General features: G+C 38.5%; 2 protein-coding genes across 3 annotated transcripts; one reads left to right on the top strand and one right to left on the bottom strand.

Annotated features, from left to right (window-relative positions):
• Positions 1 to 1,203: 1,203 nt before the first annotated feature.
• On the bottom strand, positions 1,204 to 10,788 carry LOC133447367 (high-affinity choline transporter 1-like). The gene is made up of 8 exons (XM_061726040.1): positions 10,605 to 10,788; positions 6,422 to 6,535; positions 5,825 to 5,980; positions 5,582 to 5,730; positions 5,228 to 5,371; positions 3,342 to 3,495; positions 1,807 to 2,024; positions 1,204 to 1,725 (listed from the first exon to the last, which is right to left on the bottom strand). The coding sequence occupies exons 1-8, from the start codon at positions 10,786 to 10,788 to the stop codon at positions 1,204 to 1,206; spliced, it is 1,641 nt and encodes a 546-aa protein (XP_061582024.1).
• A 3,018-nt stretch (positions 10,789 to 13,806) lies between these two features.
• Positions 13,807 to 27,381, top strand: LOC133447034 (zinc finger protein ubi-d4-like). Of its 2 annotated transcripts, XM_061725430.1 has the most exons (11): positions 13,807 to 13,865; positions 16,223 to 16,383; positions 16,564 to 16,671; positions 16,760 to 16,956; positions 17,837 to 17,929; positions 18,418 to 18,502; positions 18,962 to 19,096; positions 19,758 to 19,889; positions 22,184 to 22,296; positions 23,735 to 23,816; positions 25,732 to 27,381. In XM_061725430.1, exons 1-11 carry the CDS (start codon positions 13,834 to 13,836, stop codon positions 25,815 to 25,817), a joined length of 1,224 nt encoding a protein of 407 aa, XP_061581414.1. In that variant the 5' UTR covers positions 13,807 to 13,833; the 3' UTR covers positions 25,818 to 27,381. The 2 variants fall into 2 exon arrangements, with proteins under 2 accessions (XP_061581414.1, XP_061581415.1); XM_061725431.1 differs by lacking the exon at positions 18,962 to 19,096.
• Positions 27,382 to 27,402: the final 21 nt, after the last annotated feature.

Raw genomic sequence — 27,402 nt, forward strand, 5'->3', positions numbered from 1 at the left:
GACAATCCCAGCATAAAAGACCTGGTAAGTTGTTGAGCTGAGTATCCAGTAGTCTGTCTCACTGAATACTATGCAAACATAAGCGGTTAACTAATGATCTTATTGCTGAGCTGATATGTCTCTTATATTGTATAGCTGGACCTGTGTTAATCTATTTATGACTTAATAAAAACGTTTAAATTCATTATTTTGTTCTTGTACACAGCTAAGAGGAAGCAAGACAGTACACAACTCCTGGACTTTCTTGAACGGGCAGACGGGAGGTTCCTGCAGCACAGCAAGGACATGAATGATGCCTTGCTGCTCAGACTGGAGGCAGACAACAATGCGTTCCTCAACATGATGGAACGCATGGTGTCTGACAGTATTCTTAAACAGACACTATCAATACTAAAATACTAGATAATATTACTATATAGTAATACTAGACAGTATTCAGATGCTCAGCTCTTCCCCTACTGTACATATCAACTGTCATGTTGTTCTTCTTTCACAAATATGGTAATGATAGTCAAAAATACCATTAAAATGCATAATTGTATGTAAAATAGCATCAGAAAATGTTGCCTAAAATCCCTAGTTGCGCCCCTGTGTGTGTGTGTGTGTGTGTGTGTGTGTGTGTGTGTGTGTGTGTGTGTATGTATGTATGTATATATATATATATATATATATTTCCATCGCTGATGCTCATTTGTAAGTAAGTACAGTTTATTTATATAGCATAATTTGCATAAAGTTGAGATTCTCTATCTTCAAATTGACACTCTGGTCGCTTGCATTGTGCCAGATGTCCTTTGTAGCAAGCGATCATTGAAAATGAATGGCTTTATATAAATTTATATTAAAAAAGAAAGAAAATGAATGGCTGCCGGCTGCTTATGATGCTCGTGAAGCTTTTGGTGTGAATGCAGGGTATGAAAGATTGGTCAGGATTTCCATCTGTATCATTTTTGGCCTTTGTTACACAGGTGATCCAAGTATATATTCAGCTGGACGCCACCCCCAAATCAGAAAAAGTTGGGATGATATGGAAAATGTTTTTAAAAACTGCCTTTTTTCCTTTTCACTAATATGAAACCAAATTATTCACCAGTTGCAACAGTTAGTTATTCAAGCCCAAGTAAAATATAAGACCAGAAATAACACCAAAGTGGACAACACTTCTTCCCCTCTTCATGCAACATTCTTTTCATGAATCTGAGTTCAGTCTTCCTCTGAAGCTCTGTTCTCCGCACTCATCATGGTGCTGCTATGGGTCACCAATGTAAAAACCTGTTGAGAATTGTTGATTCTCACTTTGAATATGTCCCACCTTGCAGGAATCAGGTCTTTGTTAAAGAGCAGTGAAGCCAAGAAGGAAAACAACAAAGTGGCGAAAATGCTGGATAACATGCAGATGGTCCTCACTGGTGAGTGCTGGACGTAAACACCGTCCTCAAGAGAGCAACCTGGAAAGCGGAGGACAATAGGCAACCCAACAGATGGCTCTCCACTTAACACTCTCAATAGCACACCACATAGAAAGCCCATGATGGACCCATAGCTGTTGGAGATATTAAAAAAGAGGATGCAGACTAGTTGTGGGAACATGATGGTGTAAGTTATATCTGAGCTCAGGACCCAGAAAACCATGATGCTGTTGTGTAAGAAGGTGAGTGATGTGCCGGCCACGCCAACCAACACCACGGTGACACGGATCACCCACTGGAGCTCCTTGTGTGATGCCTGCAAGGGTAGAAAAGTGTGGCATCTGAATCAGAATATAAATACCAACAAAATTAATGTTCTCTTCAGGTCTTCTTTTACCGTGGGCCGCAGGACGCTCTTATATATGTTCCACGTGAAGATGGAGGCAGCAGACAAGAGAGCAGAGTCAGTTGATGACATCACAGCTGCAGCTATGGCTGCAATTCCAATGATGGAGACGTAGTCCGGAGTGAGGTACTGAAGAGCAATGGGCAAAATCTGACCAGCATCTCCTCGCTCAAATGGGGATGGAGAACCATATGCAGTCATGTTCCAGTCTGATAGAAAAACACAAAAGAGTCAAACAAGTTCCCACACTCCTCCTCCGCTCTGCTCCCACTAGCTCTCCCCTTCTCCTCATGACACCTGTGGACCTGTATCAGAACTATACCGAGCCACTTGATAACATCAAGGACAATGGCTGTGGAGGAGATCTGGGGCAGAGTTCACAGACTTACACACACACACACACACACACACACACACACACACACACACACACACACACACACACACACACACACACACACACACACACACATGCACATAATGATAAATACACCTCCCCTCGTATCACAACTCCTAACACAGCTGCAGGTTGGAGAGCCGTGCCATGGAGGCTGCGGTGCTCACTTGGATGGCCTGTGACCCCCCCCCACACACATGCAAGTTAAATTTGTTATGAGTATGCTCCTTTTCTGTGCTGAAGTGTTTTTTGCACTTTCACACTGTGTATTTATACACTACGACGGAGTATTAGGGCCAAACTAAGACAAAAAAAATTTGGAAATTACGAGAATAAAGTCATAATATAATGAGAATAAAGTCGAAATGTTGTGAGAATAAAGTCGTAATAGAATAAAGTCGTAATATTATGAGAATAAAGTCGTAATATTACGAGAATAAAGTCGTAAAATTACGAGAATAAAGTCGTAACATTACGAGAATAAAGTCGTAATGTTGCGAGAATAAAGTTGTAATATTATGAGAATAAAGTCGTAATATTACGAGAATAAAGTCGTAAAATTCAGAGAATAAAGTTGTGACATTACGAGAATAAAGTCGTAATGAATAAAGTGGTAATTTATGAGAATAAAGTCATAATATTATGAAAATAAAGGTAATTTATGAGAACTCTAACAGGAAGAGCAGTCTTCTCCCTGTGTTAAAATGAAGAATATTGAGCATCTTGTGAAGTTATATTTATATATTTATAATATTACAACTTTATTCTCGTAATATTACGACTTTATTCTCGTAATATTATGACTTTATTCTCATAATTTTACGACTTTATTCTCATTACATTATGACTTTATTCTCGTAATTTCCTTTTTTTGTTTTTTTGTTTGGCCCTAATACTCCGTCGTAATACACAGTGTGAAGATGCCTTTATTTCCCTCCTCTAGCCAGGTGTCCAGGTTTCTCAGCTAATTGCACCAGTGTACCCATGTCATAGCCTATGTTTTTATCTGTTTTGCCTTTTTTTCTGTTGTCTTGATGGGTTGCACTGGCAGTAATTTCACTGTGCCGGGACGCTGGCTCAGCGACAAATAAAGCTCTAATCTAATCTCTGTTGTTATTTCTTGTTGTACCTGTTGATGCTGCGACTGCTCCGATCAACACAGATGGGATTCCAGTTACCAACATGAGGGGTGCTGCAAGAAAGCAAGTGATTCTGCTTGTTTCTGTAGAGGTGGCTGACAGGATCCTCTGATGGAAGATCTGGCAACCCAGGTTCCCAAAAGCCTTCAAGAGAAAATAAAAAAATCATTCTTTGTATTTTTATTTCCCATCAATCTAATCAAAGTTCTCAGTGTTTTGTGTCTTGGGACAGGGGGATCCAGAGTGTGTTGCTTCAAACCAGAACACAGATTTTTTTTCAAGCAATACTGTGAATTGACATATTAAACAACAAATGAAAAAAAGAGGATTTCTTTGAGATATAGTCCAAAACACTAGTCCACACAGAGCCTTGACTTTGAGATATCACATTACAAGAAGTCATGGTGCCTTGAGAGGATTTCAACCCTTTAACACTGCAATACAGTTCAGTCTGGTACGGTATGTAATTATTTGTATTTCCATCATCAAAAGTTGCAAACCGTAATAGAATAAGCTTCCTATTCCATGCTAGTTTTTGGCTGTATGAGTTAATGGGCCAAAAAAGCTCATCTCTCGCCTATGACATGGAGACAAACATGAGATGAACCACCTCAACATCTTTTCTCAAAGTAAGCTAAAGTTCTTCTTGCCAACCAGAAAAAAACACATTATGTGGTGGAAGTCCTCCACAGTTGTCCTTTATTAACTAGATTTAATTCTTCTTCATTTATTTTACTGTCAGGAGACACTGTAGCATGGGCATGATTTCATGCTCTTACGTAGCAGAGGTATCAACACGTTGTGTTGTACCGATCCAAACCGAGCTGCTCAGTCGAAACGTGGCGCTTTTGAAGAAAAGGTTTCACTGGGAGCTAATCACAAACAGGAAAAAGCATTCTTCAGTGTCTACAACCACAGGTGGTAAATTATTCTGTAGGAATAATATAACTTGTCTCTCTGGCCACCAGTCAGCTGTTAGAGTAGCTCCACCAGAATTTGTTGCTGATTCTTCAAACTGAGTATTCTGACTGCAATCTACTGCACATTAGAAATGACATACTCATACCTACTTTACACAATCACTTTTGAAACACCATTTTGAGTTAAAAAGAACAACATATGCCAGTTTTTGCACATGTCATGACATTGCCTCAACGTGTCGGCCACGTGAAAAATAAAGCAGTTACATAACTCATCTTCTCTGTTCCTGCAAATCTGCAACAGTCAAATTCTCTGGTGGCCAAAATGTACTTTCCAATAATACAGCTGTTTACACAAAATATTATTACTTTATTGTTAGATACAGTTCAATTAACTGAGCTAATCTTTGTTTGGGGAGAGTACTAGTCTGCACCTGCTGTCGGCCAAGGTTACATTCTGAGGTTTTCAGCAGTTTTGTTTTCATCCAGTATGGGAAACACTTTTTCCCCATCACATTTACGACCAATTTTATCCAAATCATGTGTTCAAGGAGAGACACCTGTTTAAAATGGCACGTCATATGTTGCCGTTTGTTTTGTTTTTTCTCTTCTCTTGATGGGCTGTACTGAAATGTAATTTTATTGTGCCGGGGCGCTGGCTCCATGACAAATAAAGCAGTATCAATTTCTATTTCAATCTATTCAAAAGCAATAAATCATGCAGGTATGACTACGCAATTATACTGATCAGTATGAAGGGAATGTTCCAGATAAATCTGTGTCTTATACAGTATGTTCTTGAGGCAGTGTAAATGTTTTAAATCTATTTGACTTGCTTAATTGCTGCATGTTGGGAAATTCTCATTTCAAATGCAATATCTATGCCATCTAAAGATAATCACATATCCCCCAGCAAACTAAACAAGGGGCAAAAGATTACACTTTTTTGTATTTACCAGTAATAGGAAAGTATCAATCCACGTCCAAATTCTGTCACCATCCACTGAACCAACCCACGGGCCCTGGTAGGTGAAGTTGAAGGCAGTTGTAGTGATGTTAACTGAGTGGGGGCTCATTAAAATGAAGGGGACACAGAGCCACTGCAGAAAAGACAGGGAGGCATCAACATAAAGGCTTCAAAGCACTTACAACCTGCTATTAAAATACCACTTGAACAAGTCAGCTACAGAAACTTGGCAACACACCAGTAAATATTTATCTTCTTCACAAAAGTCAGCATGCACTCAAATTCCCCTGAGGGGAAAGTTAGCTTGGCTTTTGCTTTACTTGTGAAAAAATAAGGAACTTACCATACTAAAGAATGTGAGAATGAGCTGTATGATGTCTGTGTAGGCCACAGAGTAGAAGCCTCCCAGCAGTGTGTATATGATGGCTATGACCCCAGAGATCCAAATGCAAATGTTATAGGACAAATTCAGGATAACGCTCATTGTTGCGCCTACAAAAGTAACAACATGACAAATGAAACATCCAGATTTATATTGCGCTATTGCAAAAATAACTCAGCCATAACTCAAGTGAATTTAACTTACCTAAGCCAATAAGACTCCCTGTTACCCAGGTTATATCAGCAATTAGTAGTGCAACAGACAGAAGTCCACTTATGATGTTCCCATACTTGATCTGAAACGGGTCCATCATTGTCATGTATTGTCCGTCTCTCAACGTCTTTACGAAGCAAAGTCCTCCTTTATAATTCAATTACACAAAGGGAGAAATGTTTGAATACCTGCATAAGAGTGTCACTGTACATGGCCTTGCAGTTTGTTTGGTGGACAAGTGGTGGATAATTTCAAATAAAGATCAATACTAACGCATTACAAATGGAAACAGTGCCTTTTTATTCTTTGTATGTATAAAAACATGGTGACGACATTGAACAAAACAGGCATACAAAAGACAGTTCACTCAGAGATTCAAGAATGCTGTTAATAAGCCTCCAAAACAAACGGAGACAAGCTACAAGCCATAGGACGATGTTAAAAATAAGTTCCATCACAGGAAAGCATCATGCTATGACAATGATGTTTCAACTGTGCATTAATATGATGGGACAGCGTGTTGGAAAATGCAAACCTCCATAATTTGTGATGATGCTGTGGTTTGTGATGTCTGGTCAGTTGTCTTACCAACAATGAGAGAGAAGGCTCCGGTTATGGGCATGACCGCCCAGGCCAGGCCCATGGTTGGAGTGTACACCACCTCACTCAGAGCCAGGATGTAGCCCCCTCCCACGAATGAAGCTGCAGAGAGAAAAAGCACAGGCGCAGTATCGTGAGGCAGATGTGCACCAACTAACAGGCCAGGGAACACACCGCGAGTCTCTGCCTGATTTGAATGAGGTTTTGACTTTTGTTAAGCAGAGATTTAATCTTTATAAATAAACTAGGAATGCTTAAAAAACATTTGAAAGTATATTTTTTCTTTGTGTACAGTTATGGCCACAACATATGCCAAATGTATAAATTTGAGTTTAATGTGGCCTTCAAACCTTTTCTTTTTTATTTATTTTCTTTTACCGACTTTTCCTAAAGCATAATGCGGTACAAAGATTTAGTTCAAATTTAAAGCCATATCCTGGCTGTTGTTTTAAAGTATTTAGACTTTTGGGTCAGGGGATGTGAGGTCCTTGTAAAATATTCAACTTGTGCTTTTTAATGACACCCAGTGTGGAATTTGAGTTGTGTTTATGATATTTATACTGTTGTAAAGGCTATCATTAGCTTTTCTACAAATAGTATAATTCCTTAAAATGCTGGTGCGCAGTTGAATTTATCTGCCTTTATTTTTGCTCTTACTGGAGTTGCAGCAATGGCCTTTAATTAAGTTCTACAGTTCTCCAAACATACCTTTGTGGAAAACATATGGTCATTGTCAAAATATTGGCCCCCTTTATGAAATTAAACTAAATGTTTTTCATGAAAATAACCATAATGTTTATCGTTCATTTGGTTCCAAAAGAACAAACTCAAACTTCAAAAGGTCAATTAAGATATTTTACTGATATGACTAATTTTACAGATTTAATGAGTCAAAATAAGAAAAAAGAAAAAAAAAGAAAAACATGCCACGGTCACAATTATTACCCCATTTGACAACCAGTAATCAATAGTGTAACCCATCTCTTAAGGTAGTTCCTCACTATCTTGGTGCATGTCTCTTGAAGGACTGTAGTCCATTGTTGCACAGCTGCACAACTCTGTGATTTAAATTTTGCCTTGGGCCACCTGCTTAAAACAAAACTGCTGAGAGAGTCAAAATATAGCCTTGGCCCAACTAAGTCTACTCCTAAATAAAGGTTAACACTGACCTTAAAGATGTTTTTGTCTACTCGAATTGTAAGAATAAATCATCCTTTATTGCTTAAAATCAGTATGCTTCCTTTGTTTCATTGTCATTCTGCATCGAGGCGCCTCATGTATGTTTTGAACATTTTGCATGCAACTTTCTTTTTTTTTTTTTATATTTATAATTTTTTATTTTTCAAAGTGAAGACAAAGACAATAAATAAAAAAGAGACATTACAATAACAATAAAATTAAAAAAAAAAAAAAAAAGGAAAAAAAAGAGGGTGGGGGGAAGGGTTGGTACAGATGAACTTTAAAAAATGATGGTGCCTCTAGCGTCATATCAGGTCCAGCTCTAAAAGAAGAGTAAGTCAAATAAAATAAGAAGCATGTGACTAACACATCAGGTCATATCATTGTCACATTATTGTCAAGTGTTGTCTAATAACAGCCCATGGGGCAAATTGGTCATTTTCGTTATCTTTGAGGATTGCGGTTGCCTTTTCCATTGATAATAAGTCCAGAAAGTCATTCAGCCAGTTGTGTTTGTCAAAGCAGTTTGCATGCAACTTTCTAATTAAATGTAATGAAATCTGAATCATTTCTCAAGTCTTATTCTTGGTAACTTAGACACTCAGTTTCAATCCAGTTATTCGCCTAGTTGAAAAGAACATATTAAAGAGCATTTAATAGGTTTTTTCCACAACAAACTCATTCAAGTTGTTTCCATGCATGAAGATTAATCCTGAGCTCCATCCACAGATTGATAATAGGACTGAGATCTGCACTCTGAGAGGGCAACTTTACAACTTTTACTTTGATTTCCTTCAAAATGTTTTGGATAAACCGTGCATAAGAACCAGTGTATGTTTTGGGTCACTGAGTTGTTGGAAGTATGACAATATGGTGTGAATAAACTAAACATCAAGACTGGGATTACAGCAGGCTCTGGAAAGGTACTGAGGTAATAATGTCTGCTTGAAGCCAAACATGAAAACAATGTGAAAACATCTCATCACTTTACAAACATGAACCTGCAAACTGATAATGTTCTAATTCTCTGTCAGGTCATGACGACCCAAAGGAACTAGAATCATAAACTACATAATATCTAATATTTTAACTCTTTCATCACAAGTATATCAACTTAATCATCTTTTTTCATGACTCCATGCTGCCTAACAAAGCAATAAAAAAGCACTGGGGCATAACCACGTTTCATTGTGGGGGAAAAGCTTATTTGGATTAAAAGCCTCTGAGCATCCACATACCGAAATAGTACAAGGATGGTCTCATCACACCCAACACTCAACTTCATGTTTCAGGTGTTCACAGGCAAACAGTTTGGCTTTCAAGACAGGAGCTTGAGAGGAGACCATAACAAAAGCCTTCACGACAATCTTGAAACATCAAGTACATAAGAAACCAGTTCAGCATTTTATCTTCTCTTTTCTCATCATTTCTTCTTTATATAATTCTTTCTCACAATTTTTCCCTGTAATTCTTTTGCAAATCTTGCACACAAGTCCTGCTGTCAATCTGCATCAGGTCAGCAAATCAGATAAATCTTACTGAAGGTCTCCGGCAGCAAACTGGGATTTGATTTGCTCATTTATCAAAATCATTTATGAAAGGATGACATAATTTACCCCAAAACTCTCTGCAATCAGTATATAGGTTTACTTGCTTAGAGAAGCCTGTGACTTCTGAGCATTAGGAGTGAAGTCTGAGTTCTCATAAAACATGTGTAGTAGTATTGATGCTTTTGCATGCCATAATAAATCAATCTCACCAAAACCTAACCCAGTGTAAAGCAGAACTGAGAGCCAGGGCAAGAAGACAGCAGTTTCGAATTATTGTTTTCACATTCCACCTTTCAGAGAGCAGCCTCAGTGAAATATAGGAGTAGTTATGAATTCACACCGGTCACTGCCACATCGCGTGAGTTATTAAATCAGTCATTGAAACAATAATATAAGGGCTAACATGACATTTAGAAAAGGTTGACCCTTCATTTATCTTTGGCAGACCTGATTACTGTAGCAGTGCGTTTACTAAACTGCCTAAATTATCCATTGGATAGCTGCAGCTTCTTAAATCAGTTTCCTTTTTTGCTGTTGCGTTTGATAGACTGATTGAAAAACGCTAACTGCACTGTTTCCTTTGTCCTGTTTTACATGTTTTTTCCATCTTTCATGTTTTTTATTTGCATTTACTGTTTAATATTTTTTATCTAATGTGTTTTGTATTTTACATAAAGTACTCCAAACTTAGCTCATTCAGCGGTGATGTAGAAACACGTCTTTCTTTGTCCTCTGATACATTTGTTCAACAGTAATGTTTTTTGTGAAAGAGAAGGTCATTATCCAGGCAAAAATGTGCAAAGATATAATTTGGCTGAATGAGGTTACAAAAGAGATATAAGGTAAAATTAGAAAAAAAAGGATAGAAAAAGAGACGAAAACTTCCACTATGACAAAAATATATTTTAACATAAAAAATGTCTTGTGTCCCGTTTTATGAAAATCTGATCAACAGAATTTTAAATATTTAATAAATATTTTGCAAAATTCACATTCATGATCATTTTAAAAAAGTTTTTCTGAAGGAAGATTTTTGCACAATAATGCATTTATAAAATAAACAGTTAAAATAAATAATTAGGCTCAACCAAATAACCTAACCCAACCTTTAAACATTTTGCATCACCTATGTAGATGTTACAATGTCTCAGGCTATTTCAACTTTAACAAAAGTTACAGTCGGAGGAACTTTTGAAAATTGTGTAACACTGTTGCCAAATTGCAGATTTACAAAAAGTTATTTTTTCAATACGTTTATTTTGCTTGGAGTTTAAAGATTCATGAAAGCAGCTCACCACAACAATACCTTCAATTTTCCTAAATAAGAAGATCCCCTCACTACTTGAAGCGATGTCTTTTCTCAATTGTCCATTGCATGAGATTCCTCTTTCTGAGCTGCACCCTCACATTCAGTGTCTGTGTCTCCCTGACTGCTCACCCACCTGCCATAGTAAAAACTCCCACCATCAGGTTGATACCCCTGTTTCCCAGCAGAGTTGCCTCAGTCTGGTCTGTCTGGCTGTCCGTCTGAAGACGCGTGGTCTTTACTGAAGCCCATAAGCCAAGAGTAAGCACCATCAAGTAGAAGACAGCTATCATAATCAGTCCAGGGACGTTAAGATTCATCATGCCTTAGTAGTAATCATAGTCCCCCTTTGCACGTGCATGTGAAAATGCGTGTGCATACCTGGAAGTGGGAGGCGCTTATTACGCCAGCGTGTGCACACACACACACACACACACACACACACACACACACACACACACACACACACACACACACACACACACACACACACACACACACACACACACACACACACACACACACACACACACAGAGTAATGCTTTGTTAAATCAAGGTGTTGAGATAACTTTGCATCTGGTTTTTAAACCAGATGTCTAAGGATTGCTCAGTTTTATGACCACAAACCTTTGTGATGGGCGTGAGGTTGAACCCAATAATAGCACAGATCGAGGCTGGTGAAACAGTTCAATTCATTAGCCAAAAATAAGGTGGTACAAGCCAAAGCTGAACATGGTAGTCCACAACCTGAACAGGCCAAAAATCAGTCCTTCTTAGATGCAGAAACATTCAGGCAGGGAATCCGAGCAAAGAGAGACCATGACAAACAACGACCAGGCAGAGTAGTCAGGTACAGCTGTACCTGACTACTCTGCTTGCAGGGTCGAAACCAACAAGACAATCCAGAGAACTGGATAAGAAAAAAGAGTTTTCCGAGCAAATGCTTTAGGATCTTGAGCAATCGTGGTTCCAAGATAGGGGAAAGATATTTGGATATGCAAAATTGCTTTAATGTCATGCATAAATTGGGGTGGTTTAATGGAACCCCCCCCCCCCACCCCCTCAAAGCTGTTAAGCTGTTATAGTTGGACTTTTCAAAAATAAAAAGGTGATGATAATAATAAATGATAAACAAACACTAAAAGAATGTCAAAGTAATAAGTTGAGTTTTTTTAAATTATTATTATTATATTACAACTTGTCAGACAATGCTGACCAGAGGACCTTTAAGAGACAGCCCTTTAACTGTCACTATCTTTGAAATGGTTAATCAAAAAACCTTCCATCAATGCTGTAAAAATCAGTTGAAAGGCTTCGGCCTTTCAGTTCATTTTTACACATTTTTAAATGAAATTCTAACTGTAAATTCTAACTGTAATAAAAAACAATTACATCCTCATGAACTTATTTAATTCTGAAAAATATATTAAATTAGAGGAAATAAGAAACTGTTTTAACTTCCTGAGCGTTTGGCGCCATAATGCCCCCTGTTTCAGAAAAATCCTAGAACCGCCAGTGATTGTTACAACACGTTTCCCCCTCTATCCTTCTTTGGTACGAGTTTTTTGAAAGTTACCATGACCTGGATCATACCTGTCAAGTCTCCCGTTTTGGCCGGGAAACTACCGTATTTCACCCCTCTTTCCCGCTGTCCTCCCGTATTAGTATTTCCCTGTACTTTTCCCGTTTTATGATTTAATAATTTTTAAACTGCAAGCTGAATTGTCACTAGCCTCTACCTCCACTAGTGGCGACAACAGGAGCAAACTCAGAACAACAAATCAGAGAGGGATGGATGTAACGAGAGAGAAAACATTTCTGCACAAAAAGCGAAGACTTTGTGTTAATATCTCTACTTTCCTAAAGATGCAGAAACATGCGTCTGTGTCACATGAGTGAAAATGACAAATTAAAAGAAAATGTAAATGTTTCACTTGAAGACAACCAATGTGTATATAAACTGAAAATATATATATAAAAAAGCGCTTTAATTCCCCTTTGTGTTTTCGTTTAGGTTATATTATAGGAACTACATACATAGGAAGTACACAGCATTTCAGGGTCAACAAAGGTCATCCCATCAGGCTACGAGCACAGTAGTGTCTGAGTGGTTGACAGTTAGTTATTTTGGATTTCTCCTAAATCTGTCTTGTAAGATACTGGACCTCGGTTGGGCTGGTGGGACAGCAGCGGGAAGATTTCCCGTATTTTTAAATCCAAAACTTGACAGGTATTAGTCCATGGGCCCGACCAGATGTCAGTACCACTCAAGGTGACCAAACTTACTCATAATTTTTGAAAGGATCCATGTCTGTAGATGATATTTTGGTATGATAACCCTTCCTGAGTGGCAGCTGTATCAGAGTTATCAGCTCATGAAGTTACCCAGCCCCTTCAGGTTAATTGATCATTCTAAATTGGGTGTATTATACATTTCCTGAATCCTTATGGTCCTGTGAGTATTCCAGTTTTTGTATTTTTTTGTTGTTGTATTTTTTGTATTTTGTGTCTCTAATGTTTATAAAACTAAGCTGGTTCCTTATCTCATTGTGGTGTCCTTTATGTCCTGTATTTCCATGATAAAGACCAGTTTGTGACATTAGCCGAGTGGCTGTTATAGTTTCATAGGAGCCTAATGATGCTCTTCTAGTTTAAGGCTCACAATGACCGGTAACAACAATATAGTAGGGGTATATTATACATTTCCTGATTCCTTATGGTCATGTGAGTATTCCAGTTTTTGTATTTTGTGTCTCTGTTGTTCCTAGTTGACACAGGGCTAAAAGATAGTATATCATTTAGGCGAAAATTGTGTAAAAATGTGTGTTGTTTATAGTTTAAAGGGCTGCAGTGAACTCTATGTTGGTCAGAAAGATTCACATCTTAGCTTGAATGAATGCTTAAAAGGTCCCCTTTAAAATGATACCAAAGACAATATTGTGACACATTGACAGATATCCTGTACATGAGTCTAAACCAGGATATGCACCAGCATCTAAAATGTAATTTTCTGAAGGGGCTGGGTAACTTCATGAGCTGATAACTATGATCCAGCTGCCACTCAGGAAGGTTATCATACCAGAATATCATCTATAGACATGGATCTTTTTAAAAATCATAAGTAAGTTTGGTCACCTTGGGCGGAACTGACATTTTGGGCTCTGGCCCATGGACTAGTATGACCTGGATGACGGAGATTCTACATCAAAGAGATGCAACTGCAATGACAGAGAATGGCTGCAATAAAATATCTGCAGTTCGCATTTTCCACCGATAGAGGGCGATCTGGTTCACTGACGAGATATCCTGGAGTAACGTTTGTGCGCAGGCGCAGTGGCGCTTCTACGCACTGCAATAAGCAAACATGGCGGCCGTTGTCGACAGTGTTGTGAAAGTGTAAGTTTTATCTTATTTATCGTTAACTGTGAAACGTCCAACCACACAGGTGTGCATGTCCTGGTGGTTGATCGTCGTTTTCCCGCGCAGCTAGAAAAAAACAGATATAAATCGTAATGGTAGCAGTAATTTCCCCCTGAGAATGGGGCTATCTTTGTGCTGCGGTTAGCCTGTTAGCTCTGAACCCCACACAACACTACATTTATGTCCATTTATGTCTTAACTCGCTGGCTTTAAGGTTGGTGCTGCACGCAAATGTCATAAAACAGTTTTTAGTCCCCCGCATGTGGAGGACGGAGCGTGTTATTTCTCAGTAAATCACAGTTTGGCGGGCGCTTTGTCACAAACAATGAACCTTTGTTCTGACATCGCTGCTGTTTCTGTGAAACAACCGTCCACATGCCAGAGCCGCACACCCATAACACGCTGCACATATGGGGCTTTACAAGTCAACCAGATTCCTCCAGACAAATGAGACTTAATGTTGAATTTGAAAGGGGAGACGCGTATGTTTATGTTTATTTATTTAAGGCTCCATGAAACATACCTGCGGATTTTATGACAATATCAATGGCACTGGACTTTAAAACAGATGGAAAATGCACTTGAGAACAATGTTACATGAGAGAGCTGCAATATGAAAGCACTTTTGGTGCTTATTTTTGTTTCTGCTCCCTTAAAGATAATGAGGAAATGTTTTTAAAGCCATACAAGTATTCAATGAGAGCTCAATAACATGCCAATGAAGATTTCGATATTCCAGTTCTTTATTGTATGTTGGATGAAGGTTTTAACCAGAGGTGTCAAAAGTATTCACATTCATTACTCAGGTAGAAGTATAGATACTAGAGTTTAAAAATACTCCTGTAGAAGTATCAACTCAAGTTTTTTACTCAAGTAAAAGTATAAAAGTACTGGTTTCAAAACTACTTAAAGTATAAAAGTAATAGTAATGTAAGGGGGAAAAAAGCCATTAAGGACAAAAGCCATTGAAAATGAATGCATCTTAGTATAATGCAAATATATTAAAGAACCATATATGTGTACTATTGAGCATTAACATTTGTTTCAGAGAGCAGGAGATAAGATGATTAGTTGCCTATAAGTATTGTAATGGTGCAAAAAGTCAAACTTCAGAGGCATGTTACCATTTATCCTAACCTTGATTGGAATGTACATCCAAGTTTAGTTGCAGGAATCTGAGGGAACGGATGTAAGAACAAAACTGGACAAGAACATCTGAAACAACCACAACCAAATTCACTCTATCTGGATGGAGCAATTTAACTGGATAGTTTTTTTTTTAAGGCCGAAATGAAATGAAGGCTGTTTTTAAAATGTAAGGAGTAAAAAGTACAGATAATTGCGTGAAAATGTAAGGAGTAAAAGTAAAAAGTCGACTGAAAAATAATTACTCCAGTGAAGTATAGATAACCAAAATTTCTACTTAAGTAAGGTAACGAAGTATTTGTACTTCGTTACTTGACGCCTCTGGTTTTAACCTAACCATAGCTAAGCGGATGACATGCAGATATATATTTATAACAATGTCACCAGGAGTCCAGGCTCCTGGTAAATGTATTGAGGAAATTAATGACGGGATGTGCCACAACTTTCTCTAGTTAAACAAAAAAAAAAAAAATTTGGTGATTGTGTTTGGAGCCAAGGAGAAACGATTGCAGCTCACCACAGAGCTTCAAGCTATACAGCTAAAAGCTACAAACCAGGCAAGAAAACTGGTTCTAGTGATGGACTCAGACCTAAATTTGGAAAAGCACACTTTATGGCAATAACAACATGATCAGCCTATCACCTTAAGTATATATCAAGGTTAAAAGATTTGACATCTCAACAGGAGCTGGAACTACTAGTACTTTAGTAGCTTGATTATTGTAACAGCATTTTACGTGTCCATCTAAAAAAATTAGTTGGACAACTGCAGAACAAGTCCTCAATAAGACCTAAAGAGTGGACCGCATCAGTCCAGCTCTGAGATCTTTACACTGGCTAACTGTCTGTCAGAGGACAGACCTTTAAGTTCTGATGCTGGTCTATAAGGCTCCAAATACAAAAAAAAAAACTAAATTTAGTTAAATCCAGGTTTAAGACACCTGTTCTCAGCTGCACTTGAATAAAGTTATAAATGTGCACCAGTACTTTTCAGTTTTTGTTTCAAAATTATGTTTTAATGTCTGTAAAGCACTTTAAATGCCCTTGTTGTTGAATTTTGCTATACAAATAAACTTCCGTCGCCTTTTTAACCTCTTCCGTCTTTATCTAGCAATGATTATGAACATTCTTAATCTTTCTGTGTTGTTGTTTTTTTTTACCTGTTGTGACCAACTTCAACGTCTCAGCCTTGGAGAGCAGTATTACAGAGATGCTATGGAGCAGTGCCATAGCTACAATGCTCGTCTTTGTGCCGAACGCAGCATCCTCATGCCTTTCCTGGACTCTCAGACTGGTGTTGCTCAGTCTAACTGTTACATCTGGATGGAAAAGAGACACCGGAGTGCTGGTATGTAACTACTGTTGAATTATAATTCATTACTTCAGTTCTTTTATAGTATGATCACACTGGTTTTTAGCGTGTCATACATTCAGAGACCTCAATATGTAAGACGTATCATTTTGAGTTTGCCCTAGATCAAACCAAAACTTCTTATTTATCTCTTTTGGTCCATTATGGCTGCATCAGGTGTAGCTCCAGGGCAGCTGTACTCTTACCCAGCCCGTCGTTGGAGGAAGAAGCGGCGTTCCCATCCTCCCGAGGACCCTCGCTTGGCCTTCCCCCCTCTCAAAGCAGGTATTTTCTTTGATGATGCTTCTTTTGCCTTGTTTTACATATCGTGCCATTTCAACGAATGTATTGTTATTTTGGTTGGTATGTGCAGCTGACCTAGAGCTCGGCCTAAAGCGCGATACCTTGGGAGCGGTAGATGGAAGCAGCTTGGAGGCCTTGCTGAAAGGGGAGCCACTTGAGAGGAGAAGTGGTGTGTCAGAGCTCCGTGGCCCAGAGGATGATACACCCGCCGTGGAGCCTCCAGCTACGTCAACAGTTACTCACACATCTTCTGGCCGCATCCGTAAGGTTAGTCTGGAAGCACGAATACTAATGACACAAATCCCAAACTGTTTTGAGGGCATCATTTTATATCAAGATTCTTTTGATACGATTTTTAAACCAAGTCACAAAATACAGTGATAAATGATGAATGTTGTGGTACATGACTGGTCTCTCTAATGTTGAAGATTAAATCTCCTGCTGTCCCCGTGGTAAAATCATTCATAGTCTGTGGTTAATACATCCCCAAATCTTTAATTTCATTCATCAATTTGCTTTGAATCTGAAAGAACTGTGATGTCTTTGTCTTTGCATATGTCACTCACTTATCCCACAAATCTGTTGATTCTCTAAATTATGACTGGTTGCATATTCAGATTGTATTATCACTTGCAGATTCCCTCAGTGTTTAACACCCAATAAATTAGATTGGCAAAACAAACAGTCACAAATCATCTCAGCTGCCACCCTGTCATTTTTTCTTTTATCAAAGCAAAGAAGTGAGATATAGCATATATTAATTATAATTCCAAACAGAAATGAATGTTGCACATATCCATATGCTCCAGCATCTTATCTTTTTGGTACTGTACTTCAGAAATAAATGCTTAAAATGTTTGTAGTATAAAAAGTGTTACTGCACAGATTGAGGTAAGAGTATGAAAATTTTGAATAAAATCAGAGAAATCATATTGTTTCTTTTCATCAAAACAACAATGAAACATCTATTGTGATTCTGCTTTTCTCAAATGTTCATGTCAAGTTCTTGATGGAAACTTAAACAACTTGCAGGATTTTTTTTTCTTTGTTTTTGCTTTTTTACAAACAATGTGGTAGTATTGTGCACTGACTCTTCTATGAAGTTTAGACATTTCATATGATGAATTGATCCAAATTCTCACTGTAGAGGGTCCTTGACCATGACGACTACTTGGACGATCTGGATGATGAAGATTTTGAAGATGAAACTCCCAAGAGACGAGGCAAGAGCAAGTCCAAGGTGAGTGTCGGATGAGTTGTCCTGCAATTAGTTCCCTGCAGGATGCGAGAGTTGAAGGGAAGCGTAAAATACCAGTGTTGTGAGTTTCAGAGTCGGTGAGTGGTGTCAATTTAAAATGAAAAGAAAAAGATACGGTTAGTTATAATACCTCCATCTAAGTGATATGCTTTTGTCACAATCTGGTAAAAGAAGGGCTTTAATTCTGTAATGTAATTCTGTAATTTACCTGAGTGGCCTGGGAGGTTCTCTGATAAATAAATAAAAGAAACATATGTTTGTATTCAGTTTTACTCAACGAAAAGCATCGTTTGCAGGCTTGAGCTCTATCAAATGTATTGAACACATTTAATCTTTGAAATAAAACATATTCATAGTTACTCCGAGCTAGTATTTTAACAGAATAAGGTGTTTTTTGTAGTTTTTTTTTTTTTTTTTTTTTTTTTTTAAATGTTGTACTGCGTGTGTCAAATGTTAAACTGGTTGTTTAGGGCCGAAGTGACAAGAATGGCAAGAAGAAAACAGAGGCTGCAGCTGCTGCACTGGAGGAGAGGGATAAACCGTACGCCTGCGACAGTGAGTAGAAGCTTGCTTTCATGCATGTCAGCAGGGGATGCTCTTTGCTTTTTCTTTTTGGGCCGATGAAAGATGAAGACAAGCCTTTTGCCATGCACGGCGTGATCTCAAAGATGCTACCTGGATTGCAATATGAAATGGAAAAAGCTCCTTTTTGCTTTTTTTGGATGCGTTCCCTTTTTTTTGTCCCTCCCTGAGATGTGCTCCTTATATGCTTTGTAATGTCCTGTTGGCTCCAGCTCGCTGTGCAAAAGCTTTGTTAGTTTGCTTTTTGCGTTCCTGCAGGAAAGTAATCATTTGAAAATTTAACAAGAAAACTGTTTTTGCTTTTTGATGGATGGCACTCTTCTGTCTTGTTTGCCGCTTTGATACTTTTTTTTCCCTTTTTTTTTTGAGGGACTCAAACTGAAGTTCCATCATTATAACCCTTTTTTGTATGACGGTGTGTGTGTGTATCAGTTTGTGGGAAGCGCTACAAGAATCGTCCTGGCCTGAGCTACCACTATACACACTCTCATCTGGCAGAGGAGGAGGGCGAGGACCGCGAGGAGATCGAGGCACCACCCACTCCTCGCCAGCCTGAGGAACAGAAGAGTGAGTCACACTCACTGTATTGCCGAAAGAGAGAGGCGGGAGATGTGGTTGCATGCTATGTAGCATGTATGTGTTAATTCAAGGGATGTCTCCCTCTCATTTTTAAATTTTTTTTTTTCTGTGATTTTGAAAAAAAACAAGGAAATAGACTCTGTGCTCCTGACTGGAACATACTTTCTGCTGTGGAACTTTTGTCACTTTTTTTTTTTTTTTTTAAGCATGTCCATCCATTATTTTTCCCCTCAATATATTCATCGTGCAGTCGTTTTTCTTTTGTGCACGTGACACCATGTTTGCAGATGCATACATACAAGTGCGTTTTGTTTATTGGTAAATCTCATGATTCAATTCATCATCAGTGAGTTATAATCATTAACAAATATTGATGGTTGATGTGAAGGGGGTTATTGTTGAAAAAACTAAAAATTTGATTTTGAAATTGTGTTTAGTTACAATGAGACAGTGACTACCAGGTGTGACGAGGAGGGGGTGTTAAACCAGTTGTCCTTGTTTTCCTAACTTTTAAAGACTTGAGGCACCCTCTACACATGGATGGTGTTTCACCTGTAATTTAAAGGGCTGTCTGTTATCAGGACCTTATGGGTTAAAATGGCACTTTTAATGTTCATTAAGCGTTTTCTTTTTTCATTCTTCTGCTCAGCAACTAAGAAAGGTCCCAACGGACTGGCACTGCCCAACGACTACTGTGACTTCTGTCTGGGAGACTCCACCCTAAACCAAAAGACCGGCCAATCTGAAGAGCTGGTATCCTGCTCAGACTGCGGACGTTCAGGTATTTACTTGTCGCATACCCGTTTGTATGAGTGATTGACAGTTATATCTGCAGCAGATCCTACTTAGACTTTGGGGGGAAACGGTTTCTTCATTCAATAACAATTCATCAGCTAAAATAGTCTAAAATAGTCTGTCTATGTTTCAGATATAGTCAGCTAATACAGCTAATATTAGCTCCATGATGTAGAAGCAGTAGATAGCAGAAGAGCAGAAATTGCTACATGGGTTCATGAAGAGTTCTGTAAATCACTGTCTAAGAACACGTCCACAAAAGCTTTATCTGTCATCTTCTAGGGCTGCAACTAACGACTATTTTAATAGTCGACTAGTCACCGACTATTGAAACGATTAGTCGACTAATCGGATGATTAGTATTTTTTTTTTTTAATTTAGTATGAGGTTGCATTAATTATGTGGCAAATGATAATAAACACAAGAAAGATGGCACTAGAGCCCTGCTAGAGCGGGACTGTTTTATTCATCCTGCTCCCGCTGAATTTCTGACCATTACCCCCCGCAATGTGTGTGTTCCCCTCCCGCAAAACTCATGAATTCATGCCCGCACGGCGCACAATAATAGAGATGCATTGATTTAGTGTCTTCTCCCGTCCCACAAGAGAAAAATCCAGACAAATCTATCTGATTTAATGTTAACATGATCATTGTGGAGCTTGATGGATAAGTGACAGTTCATAGGCACCTGTCTGAAAGTTAGATGCAAATTCATCATTGTCATCAGCGCACAAGCCTTTTTTCGCCTTTCGCGCTGCATCAATTATGTGATTGAGGTTATAGCAACGAGAGTAGCTGTGAGTGGCTCAAATAATACTAATAAATAACATAAAATAAACAAAGTTTAGAAGGAAACAAATTAATTTAACAAATGAATCGCTTGGCCATTACATTACATTGGAGGGAGAGAATGCTGCTGACCGACTGCGGTCCCGTGCGTCTCTCTTCCAAGATGCGCCACAGACACTAAACGCAGTTTCTCCAAATATCTGACTTGATTTAATACTTTGTCAGGCATAACGTTAAAGCTTTCTTTTAAAGCCAAAATACGCTTAATATCTTACCAAGGCGAGTCCGTTTCGTTCAGCACTCCGACGTGCTTTCTCTTCAAATGTATTACCGACATGCTCCGGTGAAAAGCAACGTCGTCTTTGCAAACCTTGCAAGTCATCTTTTTATTCACCGTATCATGGCTAAAATGCTCCCAAACTTTTTATTTTATTTTTTATCAAAGTTTTATTACCCGCAGCTGCGCTCAGACGCTGTCGTGCAAGCGCGACTCGACAGAGAACGTATTGAAGTGAGACGCCTCACTCCGTTGGAAAAACACGTCTGGCGACAATTGTCGACAATGGAATTCATCGTCGACTATTTTGATTGTCGATTTTTGTCGACAACGTCGACGAATCGTTGCAGCCCTATCATCTTCACTGGTTTTAAGGACCTGAGGTAAAGACTGAAAGAGAAATTTGAATTTCTTTTTTGAGACCATAAATTAAAAGAGGGGAAGGATCATCTGGCTTGTTACCAGTTGTATGGAAGTGCATCAGTGTCTATGGCACGGGCAGTTTGCACATCTGGAAAAGACAAAAGGCATTTACAGATTCAAGAGCAACACGTGCACCCAGACACACGGCATCTAAAACTACATTTCCATCACAAGCCGAAGCCATGCATTTTTCAGCAAGGTAATGCTAAACTACAAACTGCATCCATAATAAAAAACCTTCCTGTGCAGTAGAAGAGTCCAGTTGCTGAACTGGTCTTCCTGTATATATTTGGTGCAGCAAGAAACCAAAAAACACATCAAAGAATGCCCAGGCCTGTTTATAAACAAGACGAGAATGGGGACAGCATTCCTCTCTCAAAAACCCAGCAACTGGTCTCCTTGTTTCCCGGATTAAAGTATTAATCAAGGAAGAAGCGATTCATGTGGTTAACGTCTTCCTTTCTCAACTTTCCTGGCAAGTGTTGCTGCCATAAGAGTACATTTTTTCCAACTTTCTACTTTTGTTCTGTTTTCAGTATTATATTATACACCAATTATGGTTTTATGAGATTTTGAAATCATAACATTCTGTGTTTATTCACATTTTACAGACTCCCAACTTTTCTGGAATTGGGAGGGTTATACGTTAGATCAATTTAATCCTTTTTCTTACAGTTTTGTTGTTTTTTAGAAAGAAATTCAGAGAACAACTCATCCTATGGATAAATCAGAGTTTAATTCAAGTTTTCTGGTTATGCTGATGCAAAAATACCTCTGCCTCACTTTTGTAGGTCACCCAACATGCCTGCAGTTCACACCAGTGATGATGGCTGCAGTGAAGACCTACCGCTGGCAGTGCATTGAGTGCAAGTGCTGCAACGTTTGTGGCACTTCGGAGAATGATGTGAGTCTTGTTTTGACGCTTGTAATAAATGTGTAACCAGTCTTACCATGACAGTCACGCCACAGTGGATACAGGCTGCAGATAAAGAATATAGCCCTTTAATGGAACAAAAGACAAAAAGGGCCAACAACAATTCATTAAGATTTAGAGTTTCAATCCATCTTCCTACCTGACTCTAAAGCAGGGGCCGGCAACCCAAAATGTTGAAAGAGCCATATTGGACTAAAAACACAAAAAACAAATATGTCTGGAGCCGCAAAAAAATAAGAGTCTTGTATCAGCCTTAGAATGAAGGCAACACATGCTGCATGTTTCTATATTAGTTAGAACTGGGGGAAGATTTTTTTTTATTATGCACTTCGAGAAAAAAGTCGAAATGTCGAGAAAAAAGTCAAAATTTCGAGAAAAAGGTTGAAATGTCGAGGGAAAAGTTGAAATGTCGAGATTAAAAAGGAAAGGAAAAAGGAAGAAAAAAAGGGGAAAAAAAATAAAAAATAAAAAAGAAGAAAAAAAAAACAGAAAAAAAAAGAAAAAAGGAAGAAAAAAAGAGGGAAAAAAAGAAGAAAAAAAGAGAAAAAAAGGGAAAAATAGAGACAAAAAGAGAAAAAAATAAGAAAAAAAGGGAAAAAAAAGGTCAAACAATTTTGAAAATGCTCCAGGAGCCACCAGGGCAGCGCTAAAGAGTCACATGCGGCTCTGGAGCCGCGGGTTGCCGACCCCTGCTCTAAAGCAATGATGAATAATTACGAAGAGGAGCTGTGCTACCAAATAGACTGGTCAGATTTGTTGCTGTCTGTGGCACATAGCAACATTTGAAGAGAGGTACATGTCAAGGGGTTGGCAAATGTGCCTCCTAGAGTGTAGATACTCTTATAGTTTAATGCAAAAGCATTAAACAGGCTTAAATTCAATAAAGTATTTTTACGGCAGGAATGAATTACAGCTGTCAGATGATAACTGCCGAGAAATTGATTTTAACAACTTCCAGTAGCCTCTAAAGAACAAATATTATTTGCAAACTACACGTGTGGGTTGTGCATAGTCTTTATATCTTGTTTCACTTGCACACAAGTAGAGGCTTCAGTGATGAGGAGCTTCTCCTTGGCGTAATATCGGTGGAGAGGTTTTCCCACAGTATGAATGTGATGGTGTTTCCTCTTCTCAGAAAGTCAAGGGTTATCTTATAATTAGACTTGTCCTTTAATTCGGCAGATACAGTAAATGTCAGCAGCATCAGTGAGTTGCTTGTTGGGGATGCAGAAGGTCAGCTGTTATACTCTCAAGATATTATGTGCCATTTACATCAGAAACAGGAGCACTGGCCACAGACTGAGTGGATACTAAATATTAGATTACCCCGTCACTAACACTGAAAGAAGTATTCACTATTCCACAATTTCTCTGTCTCATCAGTCGACTGATTGCTTTATTTTTGCAGGACCAGCTGCTGTTCTGTGATGACTGTGACCGAGGTTACCACATGTACTGTCTAACTCCACCCATGACTGAACCACCAGAGGGTAAGCTCATGTTTCACTGCAGAGGTGCTCTGACTAGAAAGACTTGTGCGTGGTATTATAAAGGTCAACTTTATGGCAGCAATCATCTAATTAGTTTGATCTGTTGCCTCTTCCTCTAATCATTTGTGGAAAAAGCTTACAGAAATCTTCATGGGGGTGTGTGACCTTTGGGACATAAATGTTTTCTCTGGAGTCATGCTGCGCATAGCGAGTTTTCCAAAGCACATGGTCTCAACATCATCGTGGGAGATCAGACTCTGAGCCTTTTTTAAGCAGGGTACACACATAAAGATTATCAGGCTGTTTTTGTCCCAATTTTGCCCTTACCGCCCAACTCTCGTAACGTCTCATAAGATTATCCTATCAGATTATGCTTTGGTCTGAGCTCTGTTAAAAGGGAATTCGTCCCGATAATCGGCTCCGAAACAGGTCGGGCCCGACAATCGCAAGTATTAAACTTGTTCAATATTTACGACAAAAAAATCTTCATGTGTGTGAGGACGGCCGAAAATGATCGTGACGTGGAACAGAATGTAGCCGAGGAAATGTGACAACTCACCTCAAGGTCGTTCAGTAGATTATGAAGTCTGTGTTGACGCTGTCTCGAGGATTTTTTCCATAGTCTTTCCTTCTTTTATTTGGGGATTTTTCTGAACACAATAGTCCCAAAACCACCATCATTTATTTGTCTTGTCTGTCTTCTTCCAACATGTTGTTCTTTTCTGTTTGCTATGGCTTTTTCTTCATTTTTCTTAAATCGCATTTGATCATGCAAGATTTCTAGCCTGAAGGAGGAGGCTCTGGACTGGCTGTGGCACAGAATCGTTGTGTGTATAGTATGGTGTGTTGTGCTGATTATCGCAGAACACCACACAGCGATAAATGCTCGATTTGTTTTTTTTTTTTAATTATCTTAATTTGTGGGGATTTCTGAAGTAAAAAAACGTATGCGTGTACCCCTCTTTAGTAAACCTAAAGCTAAGACTCTTATAATGTCTTTACTTGTTCTAGAGTTGAGCACTGATAAAACTAGGGATGCACCGATCAGGATTTTGAGGGACGATCACCAAAAGCAGTATCTGCCGATCCCAATATTGCCGATCACCAACCACAGCGTGAAATCCATAAATTCATCAATATTGTTGTCTCATGTACACAATGCTAACATTGTATTATTAGGTATCAAAATTAGGAGATGAGAAAGTATCATAAATTTACTGTTTTATTGCAGACTGAGGCAATGTGCAATATTTCACCCTCTAGAGACTGTTTAGACTCGTGTAGCTTATTAGCTTAAACTTTCTTGTGGTAACACAAGTCTTTACACTATAACATCCAAATGTCACTCGTGAAACCGACTGACACGTCCTGCGTAAGGCTTTGGATGTGACTGTATATATTCTGTTATGGGGAGTTTTGAGACGCTGCCTTGAGGTGGAAAACCACTGGAGAGATGGGTCTTAAGGTGTCACAGCTGATGTGAAATATTTTTTCATGGCACAATTTGTTTTGGGTGCATCTTATTTTGACACCTGATTTTTTTAAAAAAATGTTTAAATCTAAAAACAAAAGGCATTGCCTGCATTTTAATATAAAAAGTGCATATAACTTTGTTGTTTGCTAAATTTGTGTACAAGCATTTGAAATTTACAATTGAATTATTTTAAGTTTTAGAAAATGGTCAGATAACATGTTTGCATTTTCACAGTAAAAAAAACAGTTTTTCCAACTTGAGTTCTACTGAAATTGTTTTTTTGTTGCTTATTGTTTACTGTTAGCACGTGCTAATGACATCCATCGTCGGCCACTATTGAGGGGTCTCATGTGTATAATCTACATATATCATATGAAATGTAATTCTGTTTGCACATCAATCCTCCTTGAGTCCTGTCTCACTGCTCTTCTGTGCCTCCAGGGAGCTGGAGCTGCCACCTGTGCCTGGCTCTGCTGAAGGACAAAGCCTCCATATACCAGCAGAACCAGAGCTCTGTCCATGAGTGACATCCAGACCAACCCTGCCCCTCTGCACCAGGACCCCCCCAATCCAAATGTCAGACCTCTTCTCAGTACAGAGCTCCAGGCTCTGTCCAGATGTTGCTGAACCAGGTCGCAGATCAGTTTTACAAGTCTGTCTTATCTACAGTGCTAGCAGGGGGGGGACTCAAAACCAAAACAGACCTCAGATCAGTCAACACGTGGATCAAAACATCACTACCAGTCTGCCTGCCAAGTCCCCGGGGCTTGCTGTCAAACATGTAACATATTGTGTGTAAATACAGTATTGGCACACACTGTGTCCTGGACGGTTACACACATGCAGAACTTGAGTGAGTGTGCGGTAACCATGGTAACTGCTGTCGCCATGGGAGCTCACAGGAGAAAATGGATTCACATCACAGCAAATTATCTCGACCCACTCAGACACAGTGAGGATTATTGAGAAAAAAACATTTTTTTTCTCCTGCCAAATGTTCTATTTTTAATCTATGAAAGTGGCGAAAGGAAGACGTCACCATATACATGGTCAAGGAATATTATTCTTATTGTTTCTCGTTACTAGTGGGCTTTTGTAGTGGCATTGTCCTGTGTACTGTTGTCTGAACCGTTGGGCCGTTTACTGTATGTTTTAATGAGGTTTCCTGGAGGAAGAAGCGCTCAGTGCCAATGTCTGCCTTCGTATGAGACACACATTGCAGCTACTCCTCTCTGTTCAGAGGGAGCTCGTCAGAAGCACCACCAAGCTTAATTAGGAAAGGGGGTGTCATACTCAATTTGTGGCATGAAGGTCTTAAAGTCAGCACAAAGGCTTATGGCATTACTTCTTAAAAAAAAACAAAAAAAACAAGACTTTTTAATATACCAGTCTGTTAAATGCAGGCTGTGTTCATCAACCAAAATGGTCATACGATGTCATTTTCAACATAGGTTCTCCATAAAACAGTGTTAATGCTCTTATTTTTAAAAGCCTCATGCTTGATGAGGAGATTAATAGTAGTTCCATATTCTAGTACACTCTAAGTCCAGTTTCTGAAACACAAGTGATCGAAATTTGTATAATTTTCTCAAAGATGTGTTTTTGTCAATATATTTTTTTTAAAATATTGTGACATTTACATAATTTCACACATATTAAACAGCTGCTGTCACACCAACAACACTCATTTACTGTAGCTTCTTTTCATCATTTGTCACCGAGGCTTATTTGCATGCAGATTGCACCTGTATTGACGCACACAAACTTGCATCACAAGTGTTTCTTACATTTTTTTTTTATTTTATTTTACATTATACCTAATGTTTCAAAAGTATTGGGAGCTTTTTCTAATAAAATTTTGTGAACTCTATGGTATAGCTAACATTTCAACTACAATATATATCACTCCCAATGCATTTTATGTACTGTACTGACTTTTTCTATTTTGTTATGACTGTGACATGTTCAAATTAATTTGATTATTCTGATATGTCAGACCTTCATCATAAGTTTTTGTAAAATGACTTGCATTGTTGTACTATTTTTATTTTTACATTCCTTTGGTATTAAAGTGGCCCGACTGAAATAAAATCTTTTGAATGGTGTCCATTG

This window comes from Cololabis saira, chromosome 7, assembly GCF_033807715.1.
Source record: "Cololabis saira isolate AMF1-May2022 chromosome 7, fColSai1.1, whole genome shotgun sequence".
Taxonomy (NCBI): domain Eukaryota; kingdom Metazoa; phylum Chordata; class Actinopteri; order Beloniformes; family Belonidae; genus Cololabis; species Cololabis saira.

Coding starts and splice junctions, on each gene's coding strand:
- LOC133447367 (XM_061726040.1), bottom strand. CDS start 10,788: ATGAATCTTAACGTCCCTGGACTGATTATGATAGCTGTCTTCTACTTG. Junction 5,372..5,581: donor TTCTCACATTCTTTAGTATG/GTAAGTTCCTTA, acceptor TCTTTTCTGCAG/TGGCTCTGTGTCCCCTTCAT. Junction 2,025..3,341: donor AGCAGTCGCAGCATCAACAG/GTACAACAAGAA, acceptor TTTTTCTATCAG/ACTGGAACATGACTGCATAT.
- LOC133447034 (XM_061725430.1), top strand. CDS start 13,834: ATGGCGGCCGTTGTCGACAGTGTTGTGAAAGT. Junction 13,866..16,222: donor GTCGACAGTGTTGTGAAAGT/GTAAGTTTTATC, acceptor TCAACGTCTCAG/CCTTGGAGAGCAGTATTACA. Junction 19,890..22,183: donor CTCAGACTGCGGACGTTCAG/GTATTTACTTGT, acceptor TCACTTTTGTAG/GTCACCCAACATGCCTGCAG.